Source organism: Chrysemys picta, chromosome 6, assembly GCF_011386835.1.
Source record: "Chrysemys picta bellii isolate R12L10 chromosome 6, ASM1138683v2, whole genome shotgun sequence".
NCBI classification, from domain to species: domain Eukaryota; kingdom Metazoa; phylum Chordata; order Testudines; family Emydidae; genus Chrysemys; species Chrysemys picta.
Window position 1 is genome coordinate 38,329,795 of NC_088796.1, and position 18,051 is coordinate 38,347,845.

Genomic DNA, 18,051 nt, shown 5'->3' on the forward strand with positions numbered 1-18,051 from the left:
CCTTTTTAAAATATTGGCACAACATTAGCTTTCTTTCATTTTTCTGGAACATCCCAGTTTTCCAAGATTTATTGAAAATCAAAATCAGTGGTCCAGCAAGGTCCCCTCAGCCAGCTCTTTTAAAACTCTTGGATACAAACTATCCAGTCCTGCTGATATTTAAAAATGTCTAACTTCAGTCACTGCTGTTCATCATCTTCCTGAGATACTAGTGGAATGGCAGAGTGTTATCAGATGATCAGTATTTGGGAAAAATAGATTATAATGGTCTGAACAGAATATTTATTGAACACTTCTGCGTTTTCTGCATCATTATTGATAATTCTATCATTTCCATCAAGTAATGGACAAATACCATTGTCAAGATTCTTTTTTTTGTTCCTAATATACTTTAAAATCCTCCATCCTATTGTCCTTAACACTGCTGGTTATAGATTTCTCCTTAAGTCCGTGTGCATCCCTTATCAATTTTCTGCAATTCTGAGCTTCTGGTATATATTTGTTACTGTAAAATTCCCATTTCTTACATTTGTTTATATAATTTTTTGTTTACCATATATACTCGTTCATAAGTCGAATATTTTTGGTAAAAAAGTGACGCATCAAACAGTGGGGGTCAGCTTATAAATGGGTCTACACCAAAATTTGATTATTTTAAACTCTACAGCAGGGGTCGGCAATCTATGGCACACATGCCAAAGGCAGCACGCAAGCTGATTTACTGTGGCACGCTGCTGCCAGCCCGGTGTCCCCGCTGCCGGCCCCGCTCAGCCTGCTGCCAGCCTGGATGGACAGAACCCCGAGCCGGCAGCGGGCTGAGTGGGGCTGGCGGCCGAGACCCCGCCTGGCAGGGGCCGGCAGACAGGACTCTGGGCTGGTGGATGGAACCCCAGACCGGCAGCGGGCTGAGCCGCTCAGCTCGCTGCCGGCCTGGGGTCCCAGCCGCCGGTCCACTCAGCCTGCTGCCAGTCTGGGGTTCCATCCGCCGACCCCTGTAAATGTAAAATGTATTACTGGCACGCAAAACCTTAAATTACCACGAATAAATGAAGACTTAGCACACCACTTCTGAAAGGTTGCCGACCCCTGCTCTATGGAATCATTGAATTGAATATCTAATACATTGTTGTTTTGTTTACCTGGAGCGTCTGCAGGCATGGAGCCCCTCAGCTCCCTGTGGCCGCGGCTTGCCGCTCCCATTGCTTGGGAATGGCGAATCGCGGCCACAGGGAGCTGAGGGGCTCCATGCCTGCAGACGCTCCAAGTAAACAAAACGTCCTGACCCGCCAGCGGCTTACCCTGACGGGCCGGGAACCAAAGTTTTCCAACCGCTGAAATATAGGGTCGGCTTATGAAAGGGTCATACAGTTTTTGCTATTTTTACCTATCCATTTTGTGGGGTCGGCTTATAAACAAACGGGCTAATGAACGAGTATATATGATATATAAAAATGCCTTCACTTCCCCTCTAAACCAGGTTGGTATTTTAACCAATACAGACTTTTTTTTTTTATTGTGGGATTCCGGCTTTTTGGGCATCAAGTGAAGTGTTCTTAAACAGTTTCCAATTATCATTCACATTTTTCGGATTAAATTCAGTCAGAATTAAAAAAAACAAACAACAAAAACCACACTTTAAATGCCAGAGACTAAAACGCAAATCTCCCATGAATATGCAGTATCTGAGTAATTCAGACAAAGGGTGTTGCTATGTCCATATCTTTCGCACTTTTGGCATCCAACAATTGTGCAGCTAATCCTGTATCAGAAGCCAAATCAAGAAGCTGTGTGAATTTGTCAAAATATATAAAGTATTTATTATAACTTTGGATAATCTAGAAAGCTGGCATTTTTTAGATCGCCATAAGGTTTCCATTTATTTTTAAATTGCATTTAAGACCAACCCCATGTAAAATTATTTTCAGAAATTAATAAAATAATCTAAATGTTACAGATATTGGATTGTCAAATTATTTCTTTAAAACTCCACTCCTGCCTGCTAGTCCACATGTGCAATATATCTCGTTTTCTACATCCTCAGAACAAGGATGGCTTTTACTTTTCCTTCAGGAAACTCTGACAACCAAAGCAGGGGAAAACTGGGCCTTGAAGATCTAGACCAAGGCCTTGTACTGGCAATGGAAGTGTATGGGGAGCCAATGAAAGAACTGGAGTACAGGTGTGATGTAATTATGGGGTACAATTAAAAACCCACAGCTGGTCTGTGCCAGCTGACTCAGGCTTGCAGGGCTTGAGCTAAGGGGCTATTTAATTTCAGTGTAAACGTTTGGGCTTGGGCTGCTGCCAGATCTCTGGGACCCTTCCACCTTGCAGAGTCCTAGAGCCTGGACTCCAGCCCAAGCTCGAACGTCTACACTGAAATTAAACAGCCCTTTAGCCCAAAGCCCACTGAGCCCAAGTCAGTTGGCATGGGCCAGCCTGGGTATGTCTAATTGCAGTGTAGACATACCCATGGAGGCCTGTGAAATTGAGGAGATAGACATTCAGAAGTGAGGGCCATCCCACCAGGGAAATTTTATTGTGTTGCTAACACTTGTGATTTTATTGAGTCTCACAATACACATGGGGGATGGGAGGGGGGTGTTCCTGAAAGCCCCAGCTCCTGGAGTTCAGTAATTTTGTGAGAATTTCAGCTATCATTTTTTTTAAGTTGTCCTGCTTGATGAAAACATTAATCAAGGAAACTCTTGAGGCTGAAAAGCCAAAAGGCACAAAACCATCCTCCCCCAAATTGATTATTTTCTTTTAATCTTATGATTTTGGGGCCTGCCTCATGACTTTTGAACTCCTGATGGGCAATGCTGGAAGAACTGGTTGATATCTGAAAATTCTGGAAGCCTTCCAGTACTCCACCCCGAACGAGAAGAGCAAGGTAAGTCGATGGGAGAAACTAATGTAGACACCGCCATGATTTCAATAATTTCCATCCCACCATGAACCTCAGCCTAAATCAATCCACACAAGCGGTCTATTTCCTGGACACTACTGTGCTAATAAGCGATGGTCACATAAATACCACCTTATACCGGAAACCAACTGACCACTATACTTACCTACATGCCTCCAGCTTCCATCCAGGACACACCACACGATCCATTGTCTACAGCCAAGCTCTAAGATATAACCGCATTTGCTCCAATCCCTCAGACAGAGACAAGCACCTACAAGATCTCTATCAAGCATTCTTAAAACTACAATACCCACCTGCTGAAGTGAAAAAAACAGATTGACAGAGCCAGACGAGTACCCAGATGTCACCTCCTACAAGACAGGCCCAACAAAGAAAATGACAGAACACCACTAGCTGTCACCTTCAGCCCCCAACTAAAACCTCTCCAGTGCATCATCAATCCAACCTATCCTGAAAGATGATCCCTCACTCTCTCAGATCTTGGGAGACAGACCCTTCCTCGCTTACAGACAACCCCCCAACCTGAATCAAATACTCACCAGCAACCACACACCACTGAACAAAAACACTGACCCAGGAACCTATCCTTTCAACAAAGCCTGATGCCAACTCTGCCAATATCTATTCAAGTGACATCATCATAGGACCTAATCACATCAGCCATGCCATCAGGGGCTCGTTTACCTGCACATCTACCAATTTGATATATGCCATCATGTGCCAGCAATGCCTCTCTGCCATGTACATTGGCCAAACCGGACAGTCTCCACGCAAAAGAATTAATGGACACAAATCTGACATCAGGAATCATAACATTCAAAAACCAGTAGGAGAACACTTTAACCTGTCTGGTCACTCAATGACAGACCTGCAGGTGGGAATTTTGCAACAAAAAAAGCTTCAAAAACAGACTCCAACGAAAAACTGCTGAGCTTGAATTGATATGCAAACTAGATACAATCAACTTAGGCTTGAATAGAGACTGGGAATGGCTGAGCTATTACAAACATTGAATTTATCTCCCCATGTAAGTATTTTCACACTTCTTATCAAGCTGTCTGTACTGGGCTATCTTGATTATCACTTCAAAAGTTTTTTTTTTCGCCCCTCTTACTTAATTGGCCTCTCAGAGTTGGTAAGACAACTCCCACCTTTTCATGCTCTCTGTATGTGTTTATAGATCTCCTCAATATATGTTCCATTCTATGCATCCGAAGAAGTGGGCTGTAGCTCACAAAAGCTTATGCTCTAATAAATTTGTTAGTCTCTAAGGTGCCACAAGTACTCCTGTTCTTTTTCAGATACAGACTAACATGGCTGCTACTCTGAAAACTAAGCTATGTTGACTCCAGCTACGTTATTCATGTAGCTGGAGCAGCGTAACTTAGGTCGATGTACTGCAGTAGTGTAGACATAGCCTAAGTTTTCAATTCTCTCTAGAAAACCAAGCTACTCCACTGCCAGGCCAAGGTGCCAGTGGTTTGTACAGCAGTCCCACTTATTGTCCACTGCATTGGTCCTCGAACTCCGTGCTCCTCACTCACACGCCCCGCCTGAGAAAATCATCATAGTTCACAGAGACTAGCTCTATCAGATTAAGCACACAAATGAAAATTTAGAATGCCCGTGACATGAAAAAATAATTTAAATCCATCTGCCAACACTAAAGGTTTTTCCCACTGTAAAGAGGAGGCAAAACCAGCTTTCTACTCCACAACCACTACTGCAGGAGAATCACAACCAGCAGAACTTTCCACATGATGAATTGGTTAACCAATCAATCATCAGTTTTCAGCATATAACCCAGACAAAGAACCCAAGCTGTGAAACACATTCATCAAACTTCACTGAAAAGATCAACCAGATACGAACAGAACTAAATAAGAAAACTCCATTCCTGACCAGCCTGTATTCCCTAATCCCACCACCCTTCTCAAACTGTGGCCCTGCCATGCTTACCAGAGACCAGGAAGCCCTTAAAAAAATTAGAGCCACACTTGCAACACAGAGCCATAGTTGGCTGGCAACAACAAGCAAAGAATAACCATGCCGACTACTACTGACAAATATCAATGACACCTTGTCTGCTCCATCCTCAAGAATCCAAATATCGACTCAGAAAAATCTCTCCAACTACTGTCCTACTTCTAACATCCTATTCTTAGTCACAATCGAGAAAGTAGTAACTACCAAATTCCATCATGAGTCATCTATCATCATCCTGGATGCCTTGCCTTTGGGCTTCAGACGAGAGCACAACTCAGAGACAGCCCTGGTAGCACTAAAAGACAATCCTTATGACCAGGGTCATTTTACTGGACCTCTCTGCAGTTTTTGGCACATTAGACTGGAAGGTACTGATAAATACATTAACACACAACGGAGCTGGAGTATACAGCACAGCACTACATTGCCTCCAATCATTTTTTCCCAGCAGAATACTGAGAGTGGTGATGGATAACTGCTCCTTCTCCCCGAAGAACTTAACCTGTGGAGTCCTGCTGGGATCCAAACAATCCTCTCTTGTCTTCAATATCTATATAAAGGTAGTTGGAAGAGAGTGAGATGTCATGGGCTCTACTGCCAATACTGCGTTAATTACACCTAAATGTGTATATCCTTCTTCACTGATGCAACAACCATCATGTAAGATAAGTCCATCAATGGCTATTAGACAAGATGGTCAAGGATGCAACGCCATACTCTGGGTGTCCCTAAATCCTGACTGCCAGAAGCTGGGATTGGACAACAGGGGATGGATCACTTGATAAATGTACCTGTTCTGTTCATTCCCTCTGAAGCATCTAGCACTGGCCACTGTCAGAAGACAGCATACTATGCTAGATGGACCATTGGTCTAACCCAGTATGGCCATACTGGTGGCCATCATCACTCAGATGTCCAGAATGGTTACAAGAGATCATCTTCTGGATGAAAAGCAGCTGGCTCAAACTCAAGCTAGGCAAGGCAAAAGTGATGCTGATTGGTGGGGGAACTGCTTTGAAGAACCATCTTAAACACTTCCCTTGAACCCTTGCATTCCACAAGAGGGATACAGTCCCCAATGCAGTGAAGTTGTGTGAAGCCTCTGGGTCCTGTTTTTGTTCATTACCAAACCTGGACAACAAGGTAGCCTCAGTGACCAAAAATGCCTTTTTTCACATCCATCTTACTAGCAAACTTTGCCCCTTCCTCACAGATGAGGACCTTGCCACAATAATCCAGGCATTTGTCATCTCCAAACTGGATTATTGTAACTCACTGTGTCTGAAGGTGAATGTCTAAACAATGTAAAGATTCCAGCTACTGCAAAATGCGGCTGCCTCTCTCCTTCATGGTTAGTCTTTTTATTTGTTAATGGATCTTTTCTCCTGCGTTCTACTCTACTCTGAGTAATAAAGAGCACTTTCAGCATTCTTCAGATATCATGTGAGCACTTAAAATCTACCTATTGAGAATTTGAACTTCAAAATCCTGACATCCTTAGTTTATATTTCCTGGGAAGGTCATGAGAATCGAGTCAGGACTTCCACAAGTATAGCTGGCTAATGGATTTAGTGCTATATCTCTGATACTTATTGGACAGAATGGAGCTTGTCTGTCCCCTAAAGGACAGAGCACATTACGCTTTAATATTCTTTTATTGAGCTTTCTGCTGAAATGCCCTCTAGCCATGTTTATTTGGGCAGTCAGTAACTAAATTAGGCCATTTTATAAAATATTTCAGTTCAATTTAGTGACAAACTTCCTAAATGAGAAGCTAAGTCACTCTTCAAATCCTGGAGCAACAGTTAAAAATACTTCTCCATACCTGTCACTTCTATACTGCATATAGCACAGTGAATGTTTATCTATAAAACTTTTCCAGTCACAGTGTAAATGCAATCTCTTCATTCCTTAAAGAGTCAAATCCTGCTCTCTTCTCCTGAGGCACAGAGGGTACTGTATGGTGCTGTTGTGCAAAATGGGGGGCGGGGGGGGGGCAGTTCCATAGGAGTTCCCTGCGCATTAACCTGCACTGAGGAAGTCAATGTGAATGTGTGCTGCAAGGAGGTGGAAGAGGGAGGTAAGGAGGGTTCATGGCAGCTACTCTGATCTACAATCGACTCCTCATGTAGTGAGGAGTGAAATCGGCAAGGCTGCAAAGGACGGTTTCCTAATGCCTCTTGCAACTACTTGGGCTGGATACTGCAGACAGGATTTGAAGCTGAATTGGTAAAAAGCCTGATATCTAAGGAACAGTATATTTTTACTGAGTTTTAATGATATTTTTCTCATAAATGAACTATGTGTATATATAATATATATTAATCATAATTAGTCTGGGAAGGAATTGCTTCTTGTTTTTATAAATTTTAAATTTTTACTTTTTGACTTACTTTTGCACTAATAGGAAATCTTAAACTTGGTAACTAAAACTGTAATGCCTTTAGAAGTTGAGATCTACAGCATTCAGGAATACAATCATAATACTGTACTTAATATACCGGGGTGGATTTGATTTAAATCAAATTGATTGAAATCATGATTTAAATCACTAGTCAGGAAGACTCGATTTAATCATGGATTTCCACATAAAAGTGCATTCTTGTTGGTTGGTATAACCTTAATACATATTCTTTACAATGCAGAGATAGATGAAACCCAAACTGGGTCTTTTTACAGCCTGCTGCCATTGTAAGTTTTCCCTTCTAATGAGAGAATGGTATGGTAGATCTCAAATCAATGAAGGCTACACTCAGAAAGACTTCTGGAATATGCTGCTCAAACAGTTTCACTTTTGTTTCTACCGCCTGTCCCTGGCTTCTCACATTTATCTCCAGACTACTTCTCCTTGTCCAGATCTATTCTGCCCCAGCAATCTTCTATTCATTGAACTTTTCGAAACTTTGCACTTTTAGAGAGGTAAGGGATTGACTCTGTGTACATAAATTTGTAGAGGGACAATAGGGTTCAGGTCTGTTATTTCTCACCTCTATATATTTATTTATTTATTTTTAAAAAACATTTTTGTTGTTAACAAGCATGTTATCTCTGGAGACACAAATCCACAGTTTGAGAACGGCAAAACTAAGCATCTCTGATGGTATCTTCTAGACTTAGCACTGAGTCCCAGTGGGTAGATAGAAAGATTAACCTAAACAATCTATACAGAAGCCCCTGGAACCCCATAAAATTGGGTCCCTAATCCATGAACTATTGGAACTCATTTACAAAACTTTTCTTAAACATTACATGAATATATTCTCATACTATAGAAATAGAATTTATAATCCCTATTCCATGATGAGATCACTTTGATCTATAATGTATCTTAATTAAAACTATCTTCAGATAGGTGTTTTTTCCTCAAAAAGCATTTTATCAAAATAATCCATTTTGATTTTTATCCACCCCGTAATATACGTATTTCGCTTTTGTTATTAACTGACCTCTAGAATTGACAGCAAAAGAGTGCACCATTTGTTGATGACTTCTATATACAATATATGTCATGCTTATCATGACACTTTCTGTCTCTGCTTAGATTATTAATAGTGAGATTTGTCTGGTCAGCGTTTGGGTGGAGGGGGAAAGAAAAAAATAGTGTCATTTGCTGGCTGAAATTGAATCCTTCAAGTCTAATAATAATCCCTTTCATCTTCAAACATAACTGATCAGTACTAACACCCTCCTCGAAGATAAGTTAAATTTTGAGAAAAATATGCCTTGTAAAGTCTCATTTGAAAACTAATAACTCATTGGTCAATATTATCATGATGAAATACGTGTAGCAACATTAAATGAAAAGTTAAGAATTCCTCCTAAATGATATTGGTAGCACATGTTTAAACCCATGCAGCCTCAATTAGGCAGGACTGGTCAAGCAGCTCTTAAACAAAGGAATGTTTATTTGCCTTAATTTACATATAAGTAGTAAACAAGGTCCTTGAAACAACAAGAGGGAGCAAGGCAAATCTGCATTTTAGCAAACGATAGCATGAAACCTCTTTTACCAGGACACCCCACATATCCATCCTCACAGCTGGAAGGAACTTTTCTAGGGGTAACCATCTGGAAAATCCATTTAAAAGGGCAACTGAACTAGAAAAGTAAGGGGTAAAAACACCCCAAGTTATTTCTCCCTATCCATCTTTCTCCTTCACCTAAGAAGAAAAAAGAAACACCCTTTGGACTCCAAGAGCAGATCCTGACCAGAAAGTTGGTCAGCAAAGTTATTGGGAACCTGTGGTAAGAATTTCACCTTGAAGCAAGTTTAGCATTTAATCTTTGTTATTCTTGTAACCGTTTCTGACTTTAATGCTTTATACTTAGGTTTTAAGTAAGTACATCTCCTTGTAGTTAAATAAATTTGGCTTATTCTTTAAATAAAACTAATCTAGTGTTGTGAATTGTTTCGGTAACTCCATTTATCATAGCAGACTGTTTTATACTGGTTTCAGAGTAGCAGCCGTGTTAGTCTGTATCCGCAAAAAGAAGAACAGGAGTACTTGTGGCACCTTAGAGACTAACAAATTTATTAGAGCATAAGCTTTCGTGGACTACAGCCCACTTCTTCGGATGCATATAGAATGGAACATATATTGAGGAGATATATATACACACATACAGAGAGCATAAACAGGTGGGAGTTGTCTTACCAACTCTGAGAGGCCAATTAATTAAGAGAAAAAAAACTTTTGAAGTGATAATCAAGATAGCCCAGTTTTATACTGATCCCCTTAGAGGAGCAACAGAAGTAATATATCTGTACTGTCCAGGAGAGGGCTGGACACATATTTTGGGGAGGAAATTCAGGACTGTGTGTGTGTTGGGGTCACCTTGTAAGTAGTAACCAAAGGCTGGAAGCCAGAGGATGGCTGGAGTTTGATGACAGGCTCCTGAGGTCAGATTTGCTGGATCAGGGCTGTGGCTATACACAGATATTCAGGCTGTGACCTGCCTGCTGGCAGGCTGTTTGTTAGCGGCACAGGTGGGAGCTATAGCAAGAAAGCATTGTAAGACACCCCAAGTGGCAGGGAAGAGGTGACATCATCTCACTGGTCTGGATTGTATCCCAGAGTGTCATAACCATCTACTTCACAAAGGTTTTTAAAATGCTTTAAGATCCTTGGGTGGAAATTACTATAAAAAGCATGTAATCTTTCCTGCTTTTGCTTTTCAGTCTTTGCTATCTCCTACAATCTAAGCATTAGGGAAGTTTTATTACTGATATATACATCATCACCTAGTGTGGGATATATCTGAGCAGATAAGAAAAGGACAATCAAAACTCACTTCTTCACTATTAAATATTTTTCTTATTTTCGGAGTCTTCTGGGCACTATTTCCCCATTTTGCTTTATTTCCACTCATACCTATTTTGGAATCTTTCTGATTTTCCTCTCAGCAAGATGGCAAGCATCACTAATAGTGACTGCTGCTGTGCTAAGAATTTTTTGTAGAGGTTGTTACCTGAAGCATCTGGTTCATTCTGTGCTGCTCCATTGGCACAGTTTTCTGCCACAACTACATTACCCCCAGGATTATGAAACCAAATCAGGCCTCTTTAAGAAGGTGTTTTTTTTTTTTTTTTTTTTTTTTTTTACACAAAGGATCTTAGGTGCTTCCTTTTATCGTGTGTGTGTGTGGCATGCAAATGATGATTTGAAACAACTGTGATATAAGATCTTACATCAGAAAACTGTGGAAGGTGCAGCAAATTTTATATGTATTTTCACATTTTGATCAGAAGTGTATTTAACAAGCCTTCCATTTTGATCTAATATCAGCTTTGAATAGTGCAATTCAGCTCTGCTTTAACAAGTTAATCAAAATATTGAAGCATTTTTTAAACTATGATTAGAATTGCAGTAATCCAAAGCAATGCATTTTGACTATCTTTATTTTGCAAATGCATATGAAGAGAGAATATATAAAATTACGTTGAAGAAAAAAAGATACCTATGGGTTTTAGTTTGCTATTTCAGTAGTGTAAATTACATTGATGTCTGCTTTAACTATTTTCCTTCTTGCCTGGTGGCTTTTTGCAGGAAATTCTTAAGAATAAAATCTACAGAGAAGAAATAAAAGTGAAAATCACAGGTGCTTCTGAAAAGGACAGCCTCCTTCAGACCAAGGAATATGAGGGACTTGTTGCTGAACCAGTTCAAACTCAAATTAAAGGCCATGCATCATCCCCTTACTATGGAAAGAATGAGCCTTCACCAGACCCATCCAGCACTGCAAAAACCTTTCAGCCAGGTTCCTGGGTCCCACCAGATAGCAGTAGCCGTAATAAATAAACAGTTGTAATGTGAAAAATCTTGCCAGTGAATTGCATAGATAATTGCTCTAACAAGCAACATGACTGAAGAAAACTTTTTCATTTACCAACTGTTGTGTGAGAAATAAACTGATATATTAAAGTTAATTTTTATTTGTTTTTACACAGCCAGATCTTAGACATCATTGAATTCTTCGTTACTACTTAGTAAATCTTAGTATAAAAACTACTGCTACTTAATTTTGGTTTTTTTTAAGTAATTGGTAATCTTTTGTTATTCTTGAGTTCATTCTATTTAGTTCATTGAGATAGGAAAATGTCATAATATACTTTCTTTTGACAGGCATTTTTCCTTAAAGGTAACAATTTTTTTTTTAAAATATAACTATAATCTGGTCTTCAACATAATGGATTTCACATACTTATTTGTAGATATGAAGCTTAGAAATGACCTTTTGCACTATCAAATCTAGATTTTTTTGCTTAATCATCATGTATTTCTCTGGAACCCCAAAGAGTTCCCTGCCTATTTTTGCCTTTTAATATGGTCAATGCTGTTGGCTATCCTTGGTGGTTGTAGGGTCTGTTTTGATCTCATTAACATAAAGCACTTCAACAATATAGAGAGATTATATTCTTCCTTAATTTTAAGGGACTATATCTTGTAGCTGCATTAATAGATGGTAAAATCAAATGTGTGTCTTGCTGGCCATCTGTAAGTAGTGTAAAGTGCTATATGGAATCAGTCTGAGTCAAATAAGAGCAGAGTGTGGAAGCACTCTTATTTTCCAGGAATTTAAGATCTCCTAGGCAGTGTCTACATCAGGGGCAGGCAACCTTTCAGAAGTGGTGTGCCGAGCCTTCATTTATTCATTCTAATTTAAAGTTTCGCGTGCCAGTAATACATTAATGTTTTTAGAAGGTCTTTCTATAAGTCTATAATATATAACTAAACTATTGTTGTATGTAAAGTAAATAAGGTTTTTAAAACATTTAAGAAGCTTCATTTAAAATTAAATTAAAATGCAGAGCCCCCTGGACCGATGGCCAGTGTGAGTGCCACTGAAAACCAGCTCACGTGCCGCCTTTGGCACACGTGCCACAGGTTGCCTACCCCTGGTCTACACCAATAAAATTCGTATCAGGATTACAGGAAGGGCCAGTAATGGGGCAGCTGCATCAGTGATAGTAAAAGTGTAAAAACTAGTGTAGACAGGGCACAGACTCTTTATCCCTCTTCCCCCCAGTGCTATTAAACCTGCTCTGTACAGGTTGTCCTGACTTGGTGGTAAAAGCATCTGAGCTATGTGTTAATGACTTAGCACACCTGATAACAGTGGAGAGTGCTCTGGCTAGGTCTCCCTAAAAGCTGTGCTGAAGGTGTCAGACTTTTAACAGCTTCAACAGCAAAAAAAAATATATGAAAAATATCAGACAATACTCCTTGGTTTGATATTCAACTTTGGACATCAGTGTTAGAATGTCTTTCAACTATGCATTACCCCGAAATATTTAATGTGCGATAGGATTTGATTTGGATAATACACAACTTCATTACAGAAGTTGTCAGACAGGAAGAGGTGGAGGCTTTGGCTCCTTTGCAAGGGTGAGTTAAGGTTTCAGGCCCTGGAGAGGCAGCTGAAGCTTTTAGCAGCTGAAGCAAAGATGCATCTCTTTTTTTCCCTCATTTCCTATCCATATAGATGGTTTGACATTTTGATCTCTTGCTTCACTAGCCCAGCACCCTTTCAAAAGAACCAGCTTCTCCCCTGTTAGAGGTTTCTTAAAATGATCAATGCTGATGTTAACACTTACTGTCACTAGTTTTCAGAAGTAGCCCTACCCTTGCAATGAATGGACCATGTGTTTGTATCCTAAGAACTTCACTGGTTTATGTTAATTTATAAGATTGTAACCATAGATTATGAAGGCAAACATGATTTTTAATTAAGTTTAGATTCTTTTGTTAAATTCTATCAATTTTGAGATTTAAAGGGCCAGAGCTATATTATTACCCCCACTGTACTGCTTCTCTCCCCCACCATATTCCTAAACAATTTTAGAAATAGTACTGAATGGTATCTGAGGTGGAGACTGACCACTGTGAAATAGTTTATATGATAAAGGGAAGAACTGTGTGTGACTATTAGTGCTTGCAAAAGGGAAAGAGTATACTTCAAAAAAAATAGTATTTTGATGGGTTATGCCATGGTGTGAGAATGAGCAGAGTGCGTTTGGATCTAATATCTGCCCTGCAGCTGCCAAAAGAAAAAGCTTAACTCACACAATTGTTCAGCAGTCAAGGTAGACCATCTTACCTAACCTGATACCAGCCCCCAGCCACTGCCTGAAATCCCCCTTTTTCCACTCTATCATTTTCAAGTTTATCTTCAAGGCCACAGTTGTCTGACCTGTTTTTGTACCACTTTTCTGTCCGTCCCCCATCTACCAAAGGTGTTGGTTTTGATGCTTCTGTTACCCCTGTTATATTTAGACCTACCCCAGACCCCCCATCTTAAGCTGCTCTAAGCCACTATCCTTTTTTAAGAGAACCCTTTAACTTCCTTCTCCACTGTCTATAAGAAGCCTGGCACATTTTAAAATTACTCGCTCCATCATGCTGAGTTATTCCTAACAAATCTTATTTGTTCCTTTCATCCTTCCCCAGGCTGCACATGTCTAAAACTGGGGTGTAGCCTCATCTGAGATTTTCAGTGTCTTAGGTGATGTAGAAATCCACCTTTACTAACATGTTTTTGCTGTAGTGGGAGTCACCCACCACATGCTGGGATATTAAAATAAAGAAAAGTGGTGGAAATACATCACATGGGATTTAAAGTGACTGAACAAAAAATTAATATAGGAAATAATCTTGTAATAGACTAAAAAAAAACAGGTATTTTCCATGTCTACCTTCTGATTCTATAAATTAACTAGACTACATCTGGCTTTAATTGGTGTGTATGGTAAGATTCTACCTTCCATCTCCAACACAAATGTTCCCAGTCAGAATGCATCAACTGGTTAACAAATGCTTCATTTGGAGATTAAGAATGTGAGTCCTTTACATCAGCAACACAGAGTGAGCTATGCCTATGATAAAAAACAATAGTGCATTCATTGGTGACATACAATAAGTCACCACTTTTAAGAGAGGATTATGCCTAAGAATTAGTTAATTTGGATCATTTTCACTTACCAATGTATGCTGAACCCATTCTCCTTAAAACCCTTTCTTGAAGGAAATATATACTTACATATTTTTTAAAATGTGCTATCTGTACAATACTTAACAGCTGTAGAGCAAAGGAGTCAGAATAAAGAACAAACATTTTAAAAAAAGTATCAAATTTATTTATGTAATGTAGTTAGTTTTGAGTCTGTTACATTTTAAAACTATCAAAACTGTATAAATACCAAGGTGTAACCATATTGAAGACAAACACTGAAGACTTAATCCAGTAGATCATAAAAAGGCGAGAACACACTTTACATTCTAACAATACTTGTCTTGAGCAACACTCAGAAGAAAACTTGCGTCTGATGAAGTGGGCATTCACCCATGAAAGCTTATGCTCCAATACTTCTGTTAGTCTTAAAGGTGCCATAGGACCCTCTGTTCCTTTTAACAGATTCAGACTAAGCCGGCTACCCCTCTGATACTTGACTCAGAAGAAAGCCAACTATTACACCTCACTGTTTCACATCTAACTCTTACCTAAGGGCTAGTCTACACTGGCAACTATTAACGTGCCTTGTATGTAGTCAAGGTGCAGTGCTGAGAGCTCTCCCAGCGCTTAAAAAAAAAACCCCACATACAACCCACCTCTGAGGGCATAGCTCCCAGTGCTCGTGCACTGTCTACATTGGCGCTTTACAGCACTGAAACTTGCTGTGCTCAGGGGGTTGTTTTTTCACGCCCTCGCACAAGAAAGTTGCAGCGCTGTAAATTGCCAGTGTAGACGAGCCCCAAGATTGATTTAACAAAACTTCTTGTTTATTTGTATTGGTATGTATCATCTCCTATTCACTTCCACCTTTCAATAATAGAGAGCATCTGCTTTCATAGGTGTTTATCCTTTACATACTCAGTGAAGAGCTAGGCATGAGAATCCAGTATGACAAACCACAACTCTATTTGCTCTGGTTAAGAGACATGTTATTGGAACAGGGTCTAAAACTTGATTGCTACTACAGGATCAGACCCATTGGAACTATAGTAGTAATAAAAATTAAGATTTGCTAAAGCACATTAAACTACCCATTTTTCACTTTTACTATTATTCTTTGGACAGAAAAATCTGAATAAATTAAATCTGTTAGCCTTGGCTCCAACTTACTTTGCATGTTTACAGCACTAGAATCACATGCAGCTTTTGTTTCTTTTCATTAAGCCATCCTCTCAAAGCTGGTAATATCCAAAGCAGTTCCTCTGCTGCTCTAGAGTTACTGTTGTCATCACCTAAACCTAGAATGATATTTAGTTATTTGCCAAATGGATCTCCACATTCATTTTTGTGAAGCATATTGTAGGCAAGAGCTGTTCACATTGGGATATTGTGAAAATGAAGTCATTTGCCTACTGCTTGGTTGTAAAAAGTTTCCTTCTGTGAACTATCCAAAAGAGGCTCAGTCGGCTACTGATAGTCCAGGAAGCTGATTTTGAGAGCCACTCATGAAGAATTTAGTTGAGTTAATATGAAATGCTAACACTGTTCATATAATAAAACAAACTCCTGAGAGCACAAAGCTGACAACTGTTGCAGAAACAAGGACTGCTATTCCAGGGCCAAGTTGAAACCAGGGAAAGAAAAAAAAAAAAAAAGTACTATAATGAATACAAATCAACAGTAGAAAAAAAGGCTGTATAAAAACAAAGTTTCTAAGCTTCTAGAAAACCAATGATTGCAGTATTTTTAGGAAGTCAGACATTTTAATTTTTTCTTCCATAATTTAATATTGACATGTTTGAACAATTGCTAAAGCAGTTCCAATTTAAAAAAACAAGCCCCTCCCCGCCACCGATGCATTCATTTTAGTGTATGGCATGTAAACATACAAAAGTAAACTCATTGGAAAGTGATATCTGGTTGAAATATACACATCAAATGCCATTGCAGATTAGACAGAGATATCAACACACATTGTTTAAGCAGAACATTTCAGTTGAAATGTCAGTTCAAGAAGATTGTTGGAGGAAGACAACACCACACAAAGATATAAGTGTACAAGAATGCTTCAACAAAAGCACTTATTTGCACAAGGAAAGCATTTTGCCTCGCTTAATCCCTCTTTGTTCGTTTGGCTTTTGCAATATTTTCCTGGCGTTTCTGTTTCTTCTTTTGCTCTCTCTCTCTGGCCTCAATCATTTTTGCCAGTTTCCATGATAGCACTGCACTTGCTAGGAACAATGGTGTAAGGGCCAAGATCACAGTGGTAAGAAAGCCATATGGGTCCTTCGCAGCCCATTCCACAACATATTCAGCCCACGCTTTGATATCAAACATCTTTTCTACCATCCAATTGGGGAAACCCTATGTAAAAATTGAATGATAAAATCGTTTCATTACATAGTCATAAAAATACTGCAAGTTACCGTGCCTATGCAGTGCAGTATCAATATCTGTCCCCGTTACACAGTTATTCAGGGTGCTTCACGTTTATTTAGATAGAGGGTGGGAAGCAGAACTCAGCTGTTACGATCGTTCTCCAACACATGCTTGCCACCCACCTCTCACCTTTCCTATTCAGACCAGTAAATAACGGATTGTTCCCAGATGGGTTGTTTATGCAGCCAAGTTCGTTTTCTTTTAAACTCTTGTTCCAGCCCCGGAGCCGGCGGGACCTCCCAGTGGTTTCTCCGCACCCCAGAGTTAAAAGTCCCAGGCCTAGCCTATCTGCTGTCCACGGTAGACGCGGGATTGGTAGCGAGGCGATACAGGGAATGCGGCTGGGGTTCGGCCGGGGGAGCCCCGCGCTGGGGCGGGAGCTGCGGCAAGGGAGCAGCGTGTCCGCTCCGACTACCCGTACCTGGAGCGGGGCCCGGGTAGGAGCGAGCCCCTCACTGCACAAAGAACAGGAGTACTTGTGGCACCGTTGGAGGCGGAGCCGACCCCCGCAGCGGGCTGAGGAGCCCACAGTGTCCCCCTCCCCCAGCGTGTCGGGTCACGCTCGCTTCCCCCGCCCCAGCGCGCTGCAGAGCGCAGGCAGCAGCACCCGAGGGGAGGGGCTGACTCAATCACTGCCCCGTGGCGGGCGAAGGGTCGGCTGGCGGCGCCTCCTGCGCGGGAACACGGGCCCAGGAGCCCTCGCACTAGAGCCCGCCCAAGCCCCAGGGAAGAACTGACCCCTCCTCGCGCTGCCTCGCCGGCTCCAACGGCGACTCCACAACCAGAAGCCGCGAGGACAGGAGACTCCCTGGCCAACCGGAAACAGGAAAAGGAGACAGCGCGGCCGCGGCCCCACCCCCGCCGTTACGCCTATGTCTGGCGCCGGCTAGAGTGTCCCTTCAGCCGGTGTTTCTTGGAGCCTGGACTGGAGTCACGTGATTGCGGTCGGCGGCGATGTCTCTGCCATTGCTCTGTGGGGGCAGAGGAGTGCGCGGGGCACTTCCGGGGCAGCCGGTAGGTAAACAGCATGCGCGGGGCTGTTCGCGCGGGAGCAGTCTGTCCGTCAGTTAGTACACGGGAGGAGCTGGCTCGTGCTCGTCGTCTCTCGCCGCGTGGGGCTGAGTGCGGACCCCCTGAAGGAGGAGCGGAGACAAGGCTCCCTCGGGGGGCGGGAGGGGTACAGAGTCCGTCCCCCACACACACATTAACATAGTCTGGCAGATAATGAGCGGGGTGGGGGCTGC

General features: G+C 41.2%; 2 protein-coding genes across 5 annotated transcripts in view; one reads left to right on the top strand and one right to left on the bottom strand.

The window, feature by feature from the left end:
- Positions 1-14,540, top strand: part of NDUFAF2 (NADH:ubiquinone oxidoreductase complex assembly factor 2) — a 135,962-nt gene extending 121,422 nt beyond the window's left edge. Inside the window, exon 3 of one of the 2 annotated variants that reach the window (XM_042841723.2) lies at positions 10,966-11,361. In XM_042841723.2, the coding sequence (XP_042697657.1) occupies positions 10,966-11,217 (252 nt within the window). In that variant the 3' untranslated portion in view covers positions 11,218-11,361. Of the gene's footprint in view, positions 1-10,965 lie in introns of both variants that reach the window. The other variant, XM_008174482.4, reaches the window with a different exon arrangement.
- Positions 14,530-17,689, bottom strand: SMIM15 (small integral membrane protein 15). 3 transcript variants are annotated; one of them, XM_005281035.4, is made up of 2 exons: positions 17,546-17,689; positions 14,530-16,732 (listed from the first exon to the last, which is right to left on the bottom strand). In XM_005281035.4, exon 2 carries the CDS (start codon positions 16,715-16,717, stop codon positions 16,481-16,483), a length of 237 nt encoding a protein of 78 aa, XP_005281092.1. In that variant the 5' UTR covers positions 16,718-16,732; positions 17,546-17,689; the 3' UTR covers positions 14,530-16,480. The 3 variants fall into 3 exon arrangements, with proteins under 3 accessions (XP_005281092.1, XP_005281094.1, XP_005281093.1); XM_005281037.5 differs by lacking the exon at positions 17,546-17,689 and adding an exon at positions 17,229-17,356; XM_005281036.4 differs by lacking the exon at positions 17,546-17,689 and adding an exon at positions 16,937-17,071.
- Positions 17,690-18,051: the final 362 nt, after the last annotated feature.

Coding starts and splice junctions, on each gene's coding strand:
- SMIM15 (XM_005281035.4), bottom strand. CDS start 16,717: ATGGTAGAAAAGATGTTTGATATCAAAGCGTGGGCTGAATATGTTGTG.